At 33.5% G+C, this 12,751-nt stretch overlaps 1 protein-coding gene across 1 annotated transcript; it reads right to left on the minus strand.

Moving 5' to 3' along the window:
* Window positions 1-1,267: 1,267 nt before the first annotated feature.
* Window positions 1,268-4,448, minus strand: LOC110038580 (probable thylakoidal processing peptidase 2, chloroplastic). The gene is made up of 7 exons (XM_020743456.1): window positions 3,966-4,448; window positions 2,967-3,915; window positions 2,655-2,723; window positions 2,473-2,541; window positions 2,267-2,353; window positions 1,838-1,905; window positions 1,268-1,643 (listed from the first exon to the last, which is right to left on the minus strand). Exons 1-7 carry the CDS (start codon window positions 4,061-4,063, stop codon window positions 1,523-1,525), a joined length of 1,461 nt encoding a protein of 486 aa, XP_020599115.1. The 5' UTR covers window positions 4,064-4,448; the 3' UTR covers window positions 1,268-1,522.
* Window positions 4,449-12,751: the final 8,303 nt, after the last annotated feature.

Raw genomic sequence — 12,751 nt, forward strand, 5'->3', positions numbered from 1 at the left:
ATTTTAGATTTTTATCATAATTATTTATACCCAACAATCATATAGGTTATTACTTTGTTTTTCATTTAATTTAGGACTTATCTTGGGATCAATTTTATATTTTATATTTTATATTTAGTTTTATTTTATTTTTTTATTTTTTTAAAAAAAATTGTTTATTGTGTTTTTAAAATATATATTTTTTTATTTTTATAGACAAATAAACATGTTTTTGAAAATATCGAAAATAATTTTTAAACATTTCTGAGTGTTTTAATAAATAATCATATCTTAATTATACGTACTAAACATATTTTATTTCAAATTAATATATAAAAAAATAAGAATTAAATTAAAAAATAAAAAAAAAATAATCCTAAACTTAATTGCCTTGATTTTTTTTTTATAAATTTTTACTAACTTTATCAAATTAAATACAATTTCTTTTAACATTAATTATACTAAATAAATATTAGTTTATTGTTAATTGTGATGTTCACAAGTGATCTTGTGCAAGCCATGACTAAGTATAAACAAGCCCACCACAAATGTGATTAAATATTATGTTTATTTAATTTTTTTATTAATAATTTTAATTGATTATAAATCTTTATATTCCTATAGTCAATTTTTTTTAAAAATACTACTCATCAATACTCTATATAGCGCGCGTGCGAACTAGTTGGTTCTTTAGTGGGCAAAATGTTTAAGACTCCTGGGGTCCCGTGTTCGGAGCTCGCCCTGGACAATACTTTGCAAACCATCTTTTATATATATATCTATATATATATGTATATATAATTTCGAGCTAAAGCAAACCGAACACAAACGAATGAATTGAACACGAGCTTCTTAACGACCCAAACACAAACTGATCGCGAACAAGCTATTTTGACAACCCAGTCAAGACCAATTTTTAAACTTTTAAATATTCCTATCATAACTATTATTGTCAAGTTACTTCATATGAATACTTTTGCAAAACCTATAATTTTTTAAAACAACACTCATCTTAAATTAAATACACCAGGTGATTCATGTGTAGGATAACCAATAAGATTTGATTCATTACAATCTATGCATCAATCAATTTTCCCAATTGACAATAGGAGAATAAATCCAAATCAAAATTAACTGGGGCACTTAGGTCCGGGACATTTTCATGCATATCACATGATTCTAATGCATTTACATAGCTAACCATTAAGCTTTTGCATTTCACAAGCATGAAACTCTCTATACAATCCAGAAACCATTCTGCAAGACTAAAAATTACACAGTTAAAAAATTGCTTTAATTGCCTCCACAAGTGAAATCTGAAACAAAGTTTACACTTTTAGATGACCAAACCAAACCCATTGGTTACAAAAAGCATGCTTATTTGACATTGAAACAGATAGTTAAAGCAGTAAAGACAAATATCAAAAAAAACAATCGGAGTATAAGAAAATAATAACAATTTAAGAAATTATCCAAATGCACAGAAAACCTGGAAGGTTCATCTTGCAAAAAAAAAAGGCCAGTTTCAGTGATAGGAGTTTTGTCAGGAGGCAAGCACCATATCATGCATAGAATGTGGTTCATAGATGGTGCCTGATATTCTTGATGGTGGCCAGTATCGTAGAACAGACCTCCCAATTATATTCTTGACAGGAACTGCCCCCCTATAAAACACCAAGGAAAAGTAACAATTAATCCATTAGCAGCAATTTGACATTTTTCTTCACTCAGAACTTCATTTGCAGTGTTAGAGTTTGTGATTCATATACTATTAGGCATGAATATAGATTATATCAATGTAAGGATTCCACATTATGAATGCAAATAAGTAATCTCATATTTTGGTTTCAGAACTAACCAATTGTGGGAGTCAAAACTGTTGTTCCGGTTATCCCCAAGAACAAATACATAACCTTCAGGCACAAGCTGCAAAACCAAAACCAGCCCAAAAATTATAAGAATACAAAGAAACCAGAAGAAATAATAAAGATGAATTCTGAATAAGTACAATTATTTTATGTAGAAATAGTTCAAAAGACAGAATTTTCCCCTTTAGTTTAAGAGATCAGATAAAATTCACAGAAGACAGGATTCTTATATTAGAAGTAAGCATTATTCTTATAGAAATTACATTAGATGTATATCAATATATCATTATTTCATATATCGCTCTACCACTAATGGAAACTATTAAAAATGTAGTTCAAATTTCTTTACTAAAAAGGATTAAAAATTGAAAAATAACTGTTGAATAAAAAGTGCGTGCAACAAGGTTAATCGTTCATACCACAGGATCCATTTCATATTTCAGTGGCTCTAAGATGAAATCTTCCTCCTGAACAACACCATTGACCAACAACTTCCCATTAAAAACCTGCCAAGCCATAGAATTGTCAACATTTTCTTGCTTCTTCAAATTGAAAGAATGAACTGAAATGTTGAAATGCAGAAAATAAATATCAAAAAGCTAGAATTATCAATCAAGCAGCCTACCTCAACAACATCTCCACCCTTCGCTACAACTCTTTTGATGAAGACATCACGAGGGCTGTAACCACGTTCCTACACAGCCCACAGGAAAAACAAATGCAAATTTTCAATATTAAGATTGCAATGATATAAATTAATTGATGCTAAATTAAATGGGAGAATACATAAAAAGACAAGAATTTTACCACAAGAACTGGTGGAGTCCTGAAAATAACAATGTCAGTAACTTCTGGTTCCTTGAAAAAATAAGAAACCTGCAATCCAAAAACAGAAAGTCAATAAATATAATACATGTTAAATCATAAATGTTATTATCTGACTAATGTATCAAATGGAAATTCTAATTAAATCATATTAAAGAGGTAATTTTTTTACTTAACTAAAGCAAACATAACAGGATTAAATAATATGAAATTATAATCTTTACTAAGATTAACAAATCCTAAACAGACCCTTATTCATGAAATTTAAAAAAATCAAATCTTTTCATAGATCACCTTTTCAGCCAAAATCCGGTCTCCAACTTCAAAGGTTGGATACATTGACAATGAAAGAATTGATCTTGGCTCAGCCAAACGGGAGCCATACAGCAAAGGAACAGTTACAGCAGCAAAGACAGCCTTCGCGTCATCAGAACACGAACTCGTCCACCGTGACAGCCAACAATCATTCTCACTAGCATGCTTTCCAACACCCTCAGCCAAACCCTTTGTTTTAGTTTTTCCAGTCACATTCTTCAAGCAACCCATGGAAGCACTAGGAAGGTTCTTCAACGAACCAGGAACAGGGGCCTTCGTTTCAGGATTTCTAAACCCGCTCTTTACCGAACCTCCACTGGAATTAAAACACTCATCAGTCAGTACACTCAGCTCAACAGCTGCAGTTCCTCCTTTATCCGGCGGGGAACTTCTCGCTGAGCAAGGGAAGTACTCGCTGCAAGGGAGCCACTTACTCACCTGCAGAAAGGGGAGCAACGAGGAGGGTTTGAAACCCAAACTCATCGAAGAAGAAACAAAAAAATCCCCTAAACCAGGGGCCGAACCCGAGCCAGTAGCCATGGCGGACAGCAATCCCCAGAAAGGAGGAAATCCACGAGAGCCCTCCCCGGCGTAACAATCAGAAGGGAGGACCGGAAACTTAGAAGAGGCGGCGGCCACTAGAGGTTTCAAGGACTCCTCAGCAAAGGCAGCTGAAGAGTTCGTCCGAACGCTGCTGGACAACGACGAGAACTTGGAGGCGGCCGCTGCTCCGGGAGGTTTTAAGGACGCCGAGAAACCAGAAATCTGAGCCTTCGCCAAAGGAGATAACCAAGCAACAGATGATGAGACGCAAGAAGCCAGTGTTCTGGACAAATTTCTAGAAGAGAAATCGCCGCTGCCGCCGGGATCATACGCATCGGCATCTGATCGCGGGTTAGAGAATAGCGAGAGGGATCTACCGGCGGCCCCGTGGGTGCGGCGGAAAGGGCCGGACCGGGTGGCGGCGTGCCGGCGGCCTCGTGGATGCGGCGAAAGTGGCCGCAACGGATGCCGGCGGAGGAGGCAAAGCTCTGGGCTAGATAGCCCGAGCAGGAGATGGTGACGCGGATCGCCATAACTGCGAAATTGAAGAGAGCAAGGAGGATTGGATGCACTGGTAGAGAGTAGAAGAACGAGACAGGCGAGGCGTGCCTCGAGCCTAAAGGGATTCCATCACCGTTGATGCGAGATTTGAAGCAGCGAAGGAAGAAAGGAATTGGAAGAGTTGCTGGAGAGGTGAGTTCTGCGAGGGCTCGAGGAGATGGATGTGGTGGAGGATGAGGGAAGGGGTTAGGGTTAGGGTTATGGTTTGCTTTCTCTTCCCGGGCCGCTCTCTCTCGGGGAAGAGAGGGAGAAGCAACGACTTCGAGGAGAACGCGATGGCAGGGAGAAGTCGCTGGTAGAGCGAGGAATAGGCGGAAGGCGGCTGGGAACTTATTTCTGTATTATTACGAAAATACCTCTCCGGGTTGTTTGGGATTATCTTCTTTTACTTTTACAAATTAAAAAGAGAGGAAAATTTTTATTAACCTTTTTTTTTTGTAATAAACCATTTTGTTTCAAAAAGATATTTTAAATTGATTTGAAATAATTTCAGCAATTAATTTAAAAAAAGTCATCTCTTTTATGGAATTTATAATATCTTTAATGCTAAGAATGTTAAAAATGTTTTAATTAGTCATAGATGGTAGGTACTGGATCACAGCGTGATGATAATTTTAAAAATATTTTGGGGGGTCGTGGTTAGGCACTGGATCACATAGGCTCACATTGACACGACCTTTATTTTTTGTGGGTCAACATTGATCATGTCTATTTTTTAGTCCATTGAATCTCATCCAAATTCATGCTGACATATTTTGGGTGTGCATATTTAATTTTTCGATTCTCTTACTCCTTGAAAGTCTTGCTTCAACAAGAATAAGTGTATTTAATAGAAAAAAATAGATTCATTTATATCAAAATTTGTGCTTTAATAATGAAACTCCTTAGATATTCACAGTAGTGGCCTTCTATAAATAGGGTGCTGAGAGTATCATATTCATTTACTTTTCTCAAGAGTGTGTCAGTTCAACCAGCTGAATCTGAGGGAGTTTCTATGGCAAGTGGCAAGAAGTCTCCATTAGACGATCATACCGAGGATACATTGGAGGGTTCCTTCGAAGGGAGTTGTCCCAAGACATTGAAGAAGCCCATGGAAGCAAAGAAATAGAAGGAAAGGACTTGGCCTGAAGGGGTAAGGCGGAAGAAGCAGCTTGCATCAAAGAAGAGGCAGATGCTGGACAATGATGAAGTCGGGTTGTCTGATTAGTTGAAACTCTTTCAGCAGAAGGGAGGTAGGACATGTGGGTAGTCTAATTCATAGAACCCCAATTAACTAATAAGACATGTATATCTATGTCACTTAATGTTGTCTCCTTACATGTTGTACTCACTTTTTTGTGCTTGGATGTGTTATTCCCTATATCTACAATCATGTCAAGCAATCCTTTCTAGGTGACTTCGTAACTCTAGGTTAGAGGCGTTCTTAGGCATATGTGGGGCTAAGTTATAAATTTTACATTTGCATTATTCATGAGTGGTACATGATTTATACATTAGTCACTTCTTTAAATTTAGGTTTGAGATTGGCATTGTCCTATAATATTTCAATTTTTTATTTTTGGGCAAGCTTAAATTTTAGAAGGTTATAATATATACATATCTACTTCACTTAATGATATCTCTTCACATGCTAAGCTATTATGCATGACGTGCTTGCTAGAACTCACTCTTTTATGCTTGGATGTGTTATGCCCAATATGTTGAGTAGCAATTTCAGCCTTTCTTCCTAAGCAACCTCACTTAGAAAAATCAACATATATCAAACTAAAAAATAAAAGAAAAATGAGCATCCTTAATCAAGTGTGTTCGAAATTAGCCTTGGGCGCTTGAGCTCATCAAAAAATAAACTCAATTCAATATTATATATTTACTATAAGAAATCTCTAATTTAATTAAGTCACATATACTTTTGTCTATAAAGTCCATTGAGTGAACCGCCTTCTCTTTTTCAAGATAGTAAAATCTCATATCTATATTACTCTAATGATAAAATGTAAGTGTGATTAATTTGCTTTTTATTGATTCTTATGTTGGAGCATAAATAACTAAGATTACTTTAGTCAAGATACTGTGATACAATCCTTTGTGACTTTCTCATAGTTTCTTCAGATCCGCATAAGTCCCATTCAAAGACACACAAAATCATTTTAACTCAGAGGATAAGAGATGTTAGAAAAAAAAAAGAAAGAAAACCCAATATATGCTAGATGACAAATATATAGTAAATCATGTGCTCAAGGAAAATTTAAAAAGATGTGGCCCTTTGCCCTCTTCCAGATTCCTTCTTTATATTTAGGGATTTAGGTTTGAGTGCTCTAGGAATGACTACTTGGTATGTTATACATATAAAAATATATAAAAGTAGAACACAAGAGACTAATATATAAATTTGGTGTCAACTAGTAGTTGGCAGCCATACATTGAAACGTTGGCTTCTTCGGTGGAAATCATCGAGAAATTTTTTTGGCTTGGATGACTGTTGAGCTGAGTTGACTTGAAAAGCCTCTTGGTAGTATTATACAAGTGCTTTAGGGACTTACTGGATAGCCCTCATAGTCAACCGATGAGTTCACCCTGATTTTGACTGACATATGCCCTTCTAAAGCTCGGACCGCTCGTCTTTCCCGAGCTCTACTTGGCGAGTTCTTCTTGAGCTCTCGCTAAGAGTGTTTTTTCTTATCATTTGCTATGGTGTGTATGTCCTTATGGTTTACAAATAGCTTTTATTTTTACATCATAAATCGGCGAATCTTCTATTTAAAATAAATAACTAAATTATAAATTTGAGAAAATTTTTTTTTTGTCATTTGCTATTCCACAGTAATTAATTATAAAATTTTTGATAAATTTTTATCATGAAATATGCTTTAGAGCTGATTATAAGCAATTATATCATTGGGACATGTAAATAAATCAAAATATAAAATCACATACTAAAATATCTAGCATATGTATGCTTACATTAATCTTACCTTTTGAACTTGGAAGCACGTGGAGGAAAAAATGTGCATGACTTTGCTGACGTAAGCGCTTAGGTCAATGAAATCCTACTTTATATGTTTTGAGAACTGATCGGTTGGAAAATTTGTTTTCTATAATTTATTCAATTTTTTTTCTACGGAAAAAAAATATAAATGTCTTCCATAGTCTTGAAATCTATATGTTTATGGCTAAAAAAATACAACAATAATAACAAAATCTTTATCCTATTATGTGGGGTCGGCTAAATGAATCCTTTTTCTCTATTGCGTCGTATTTAGTGTCATATTGTCATTTAAATCTAATAAATTAAGATCATTTTTTTATACAGTACGCTCAAGTCTTTCTAGATCTATCTCTGCCTTTCTTAACATAAGTCGATTCTAAAACATCTACTCTTGTAATTTGATCATCAGATGGTCGACATTTAATGTGACCAAACTATCTAAGACGATTTTCTCTAATTTTGTCTGTCACTGGAGCTACACCAACCATATCATGGATATATTCATTTCACATTTTGTCTCTAAGTGTAAAGCCACTAATCCACCTAACCACCCTTAAAAGATATATTTTTAAAATATATTTTAATTATTTAAAATTTTCAAAGAATAAATTGCATTATTTTAGAAATACTTGAAATAATCTTGGTGTACATTGAGTAATTCTAAAAAAGTAATTATCATATTAGAATGGTAAAATAGATCATTATTTGCTTACCTTTATCCCCCTTTAGATAAATTGATTGATTAAATCAATCAATTTGTGAGTCAATTAGCTAAGTAGGATTGATATAAAGTTGGTCATTATAAGACAATTTCATGGCCATGATGTCTAAATAGTAATGACCATTCAAAGCATATTAGCTCATAGCTTACATAATCATTCATTAATACTATTTTTGTGATAAAAATCAATGTAGAATCAAAGCTTAGCGATGCTTGCTTCTACTTAAAGTATGAGTTTGGTGATTCTAAACCTAAGAGTGGATGTTAAGTAAGCACATCTTGGTAGCAAATAAAGTAGGAAAGCTATTCTTCCATTTGAATTTGACTAAGTTTTTTGGAGTTTAAACATGTGAAAATCAAGGTTGGGAATTGACACTTGAATTTAATTTACAAAAGTTGAAGGGGGAAATGAAGAAAGTGAGATAAGGATATGGTGAGAAGGAGAGATATCAGACGTAGGGCCGAATAAAATAAAATCAAATTTATTTGTTCTAGATAAAAGAGAATTTTTATAACCAATTAAGGTATGGTACCAAAGGCCCAGAAGAAATCAAAATATAACAAAATAAAAAGAAGAATAAAATAAGCTTAAGATATGGCTGCTCTTAGCGCACTGCTAGTCTAATCCATAATGATGATTTGTACCAATTTTCTCGAGAATTTCTCTAATAGTCCCTATCGACCCCAAGAAAAAACAAACTTGTTAACCTTATAGTAGGAAAGACTTTAATTGCTTCTCTATGTAGGCATGCATAAATGATATGTTGGTCAAGAACTTTGATCGGCCTCTTCAAAGATTCTTAATACAAAGCATTTAACCTTCTAATTTGACAACTTGATCTTGAATCTTCTCTTACAAGGCTAATAATTTATCATTTTTGCATTCTAGTAATTATGATGTCTTTCATGAAAGTATTGTACTTTTTCAGGACTTTAATTCATTTATGAACCATTAATGGTATAAGCTTAAAATCAATAAAATAAAAAATATTATTAACAAAATTATATCCTATTATTTTTATTTTTCATCAACCATTGTTTTGATATCTAAAAGGTGATTTCGTTATCAAATTTTTTATTTAATAACTTTGTCATACTAGGGGCTTATAGAGGTTCACACTTATCACTCAACCATTGTTAGAGCATCACCATTAGTTGTAAGTTGGCTATCCAGCCTTATCATATTTTAAGTTTGCTATCAAGCTCGGTTGAAGGATGTGATCATATAATAACTTTTTGAAAAAGAAATGGAGTGATCAAACGCGTTCCTTTTTGGATGAAGATCATGAAAATTCTTACATTATTATAGATAAGGATTAAAAAACACTTTTAAAAATGTATAAATAAATCATAATTTCAATTATTTTCCATTTTTAAAACATGAAAAATCATAATGAATTATATATCTCTAAATACTTCATCAAGCATTTCGATCATGTCGGTGGTATCTAAATTGATATTCTAGTATTTTTGTCCCATTATTCTTTATTTTCCTATCCCAAGATTTCAAATTTTGGCCACTTTAGCATTCTCAAAGTTTTCTTTTTTAGCTTTCCGGAAACCTCTAATCGCTTATGTACCCCAATTAACTAATGAAACCCCCTCCTTTTAGGAGAAGGCTATAAGTGATCTCTCTCCATCATAATCACCAACCATGGATTGGGATTCTCTACATTACCATAAATAAGGGTCTTTCTTCTAATACTAGAGCTTTATATTTTCTTAGAGAAGGGTAACTAATTGAAATATTACACTAAAAATAGAAAAGTTTATAAATATGCTAATCTCAATTAATTTTTCAGTTCTTAAGTTTTACTACATAATTATTTTTTTTGTTTCATTCATTCACAAAATTATTTGCGAGTAATAATTTATACTTAAGCCATTAAATCTAATTCTCTTTACCTTCTTGATCTCTTATGCATAATAGTTTAGGACTATATGAAGGAAATTTCCACATGTATATACAATAATTGGACATCAAAAACCATTCGATTCCAAGATTTTTAAATCACCTTGACATGAAAACCAAGAAAAAACACCCATAATAGTGGGTCATCTCACTCCAACTCTCACCAATAAAGGAAACCTTCTTTAAATCCATTTTGGATACACCAATTCTCATTTTCCGCTTAATATGCTAAACTCTACAAATAAAAGGACTTTTAGCTTAATTCTAGCAGATTATGTTGGTCATATTGAAGAATCCCATAATAAGATTGAGAGACTTATTCGTTAGACCGATTATAATAAAACCCTACTAAACATGAACTTCCTTTAAACAAATTACATTTTAATGTTTATTAATTAAATATTTTTCATTAAATAAAAAAAAGTTACAATCATATTCTTAAAAAAAAAGAATAAAACAACATTTATTAAAAACTACAAGGTGAGAATCGACTGCAAAAGTTAAACTACCCAAACTTAAATGAAATATAATATTGACTAATATATTGATAATGAATACAAAAAATAAATCTATTATGGAGTAAGCTACTCTTTTAGTGATAGCTCACATAACAAACTGGTAGAACTTACTATAAGAAATATTAACAATTTCCACAAATAAAAAAAAGTGAGCATAATGAATCTAACTCAGTAAATAATCATTATTTATTAACACATAAACGAGAAAGAAATGTGGATTACAACTTTAATAATAAAAAAGAGGCTAGATTAGATGTATCTACCTTCACTAGAACAACCTCTATAACCCCCCCTCGGATAGGTAATCGAACGATTAGCAAGCTGAAAGGTTACAGTGATAGGAGACACTTCTCCTAATGCTAACATCCTGAAAATAGATAATGACATGATGTTAATACTATCTTCTAAATCACATAGGGCTTTCCCATAAAACTTCTCTCCAACAACACAAGGAATAGTAAAGTTCCCAGGATCCTTAAGCTTCTCAGGAAGCTTCTTCTGGATAATAGCACTGCACTCCTCACTGAGTGCAATTGTTTTGAAATCATAGAACTTCCTCTTCTTGTTAAGAATAACCTTCATAAACTTTATATAGTTGGGCATCTGTTCCAAGGCCTTAGCAAAATGAATGTTGTTCGTCAGTTTCATGAAAATATCCAAAAATCGAGAAAATTGTTGATCCAATTTCTGCTTCTGGAGTCTCTGGGGAAATGGTGGAGGTTGTCTTTCTAAGTTACTCCTTGTCGGTGAAACATGCTTTCTTGAATCTTTAGAAGGTTCTTCTACAGCTCTTTCAAGCTCATGATTCTCTTTCTTCACCTTAGATTCTTTCCTTTTACTTCTCCAACTCTCTTCCACTTCTCAACTTAACTATTTTCACATGCTAATTATTTTTATCCTTAAGGTTAATCTAAGTATTACTAGGAAGAGTTCTATGGGATTAGATGCTAAGTTAGCAATCTACACCATTTAGTTCTCTAAATTCCTAATACCAGTATCTTGACTTTGTAATTGATTCCCATTTGCAATACAACTTCCTTTGAAGATAACTTCTTTTCCTTGAATCGTTGGTTTGAGTTAAAACCAATAGGATAAAAAGGTCTCAAGTTAGTACTATCCTGATTGTTTCAATTTCCAAAAGAGTTAGATTAATTACTCCCTCATTGTTGGTTTCCTACACCCTGATTATTATCCCAACTGATGTTAGGATGATTCTTCCAATTTGAATTGTAAAAATTGGAATACGGGTTGTTCGTCCTATTGTTGATCACATTTAGGTTCTCAAGAGATGAAGCGTTAACAACAATTATTTGTCTGATTGAATTTTCCTCAATTTCTTGTGATCCTTGAGGCTAGTTTATCCCTAACTGGTCTAGCTTCCTAAATATAGCAGCTACCTGAAGTTAGAATTGATAGCACGTCTGTGTCATGTACACTTGTTGGTATTCATCTCCTCAGTCAGAGAATAGGTCTCATCGAATGATTTTGACATAAGCGAACCACCTGCAATAACATCAATAATAGACCTAAGAGATCTTACTAAACCGTTATAGAAGGTCTAAATTATCAACCAATCGGGCAGTGCATGATGGGGGCACTTCGTAAGAAGTTCCTTGAATCATTCCCAAGCTTCATAAATGAACTCGCTTTCATGCTGGCAAAATGAAGTAATAATATTCCTAAGTTTAGCTGTTTTTAGAAGGTGAAAAATATTTTTCTAGGAATTTTTAGGCCAAGTCACTTCACGTCTGCATTGATCCCGGTGCCAACGAGTTTAATCACATTTTTGGCTTTATATCTTAAGAAGAAAGGGAAAAGTCTTAAGCCTAATAGCGTCGTTGGAAACACCGTTATAGCAAAATATGACGCAAAGTTATAAAAAACTCACTACGTGAAGGTTTGGATCTTCAAATGGGGTTCCCCCAAACTAGTTGTTCTGCACCATTTGGATGATAACATATTTCAATTGAAATGTGTTGGCTTCTATGGTAGGGGTTTGAATGCTAAGATGAATTTCATTTGTCGTAGAGTTAGCGTAATCTCTCAAGGTTCTAGGTGTATCATGATGCTCTTGAGTTTCTTGGTTGTTTTTGTTTTCTGATTCTCCTAATATTTTTCTCTAGCTCAGAATCGTAAGGTTTAAGTCCATTAGGTCTTGAACTATGCATATACAAACTAGAGACTTCTTAAACAAAACTAACTACTAAAATAAAAAACACAGCACAGCCAAACAAGTTTAAAACAAAATATTTTGATTGTTACATGATAAAAACTAAAAACAATTAAACAAAAATTATGAAAACTACAACTTTTCAAGTCTAAGTCCTAGAAGTTTAACAAAATTTTCCTAAATCAAATTCACCGTCGTTCCCTGACAACGATGCAAAAAAATTGCCACACACCAATGCTACAACGCATAGGTGGCTCACACCAGTGCACGTGCCATATCAGTAATATCAAAATTAGAGTTCGTAATGTCGATCCCACAAAGAACGAGGTAATTCTTATTATGAAAAGTCCAGC

This window comes from Phalaenopsis equestris, unplaced genomic scaffold (assembly GCF_001263595.1).
Source record: "Phalaenopsis equestris unplaced genomic scaffold, ASM126359v1 Scaffold233139, whole genome shotgun sequence".
NCBI lineage: Eukaryota > Viridiplantae > Streptophyta > Magnoliopsida > Asparagales > Orchidaceae > Phalaenopsis > Phalaenopsis equestris.

Excerpts from the sequence above, each read along its gene's own strand:
- LOC110038580 (XM_020743456.1), bottom strand. The coding sequence starts at position 4,063 with ATGGCGATCCGCGTCACCATCTCCTGCTCGGGCTATCTAGCCCAGAGC. Across the intron at positions 2,724-2,966 it reads ACCGGATTTTGGCTGAAAAG|GTTTCTTATTTTTTCAAGGA; the intron begins GTGATCTATGAA and ends TTTGGATTGCAG. Across the intron at positions 1,644-1,837 it reads AGTTTTGACTCCCACAATTG|GGGGGCAGTTCCTGTCAAGA; the intron begins GTTAGTTCTGAA and ends GGTGTTTTATAG.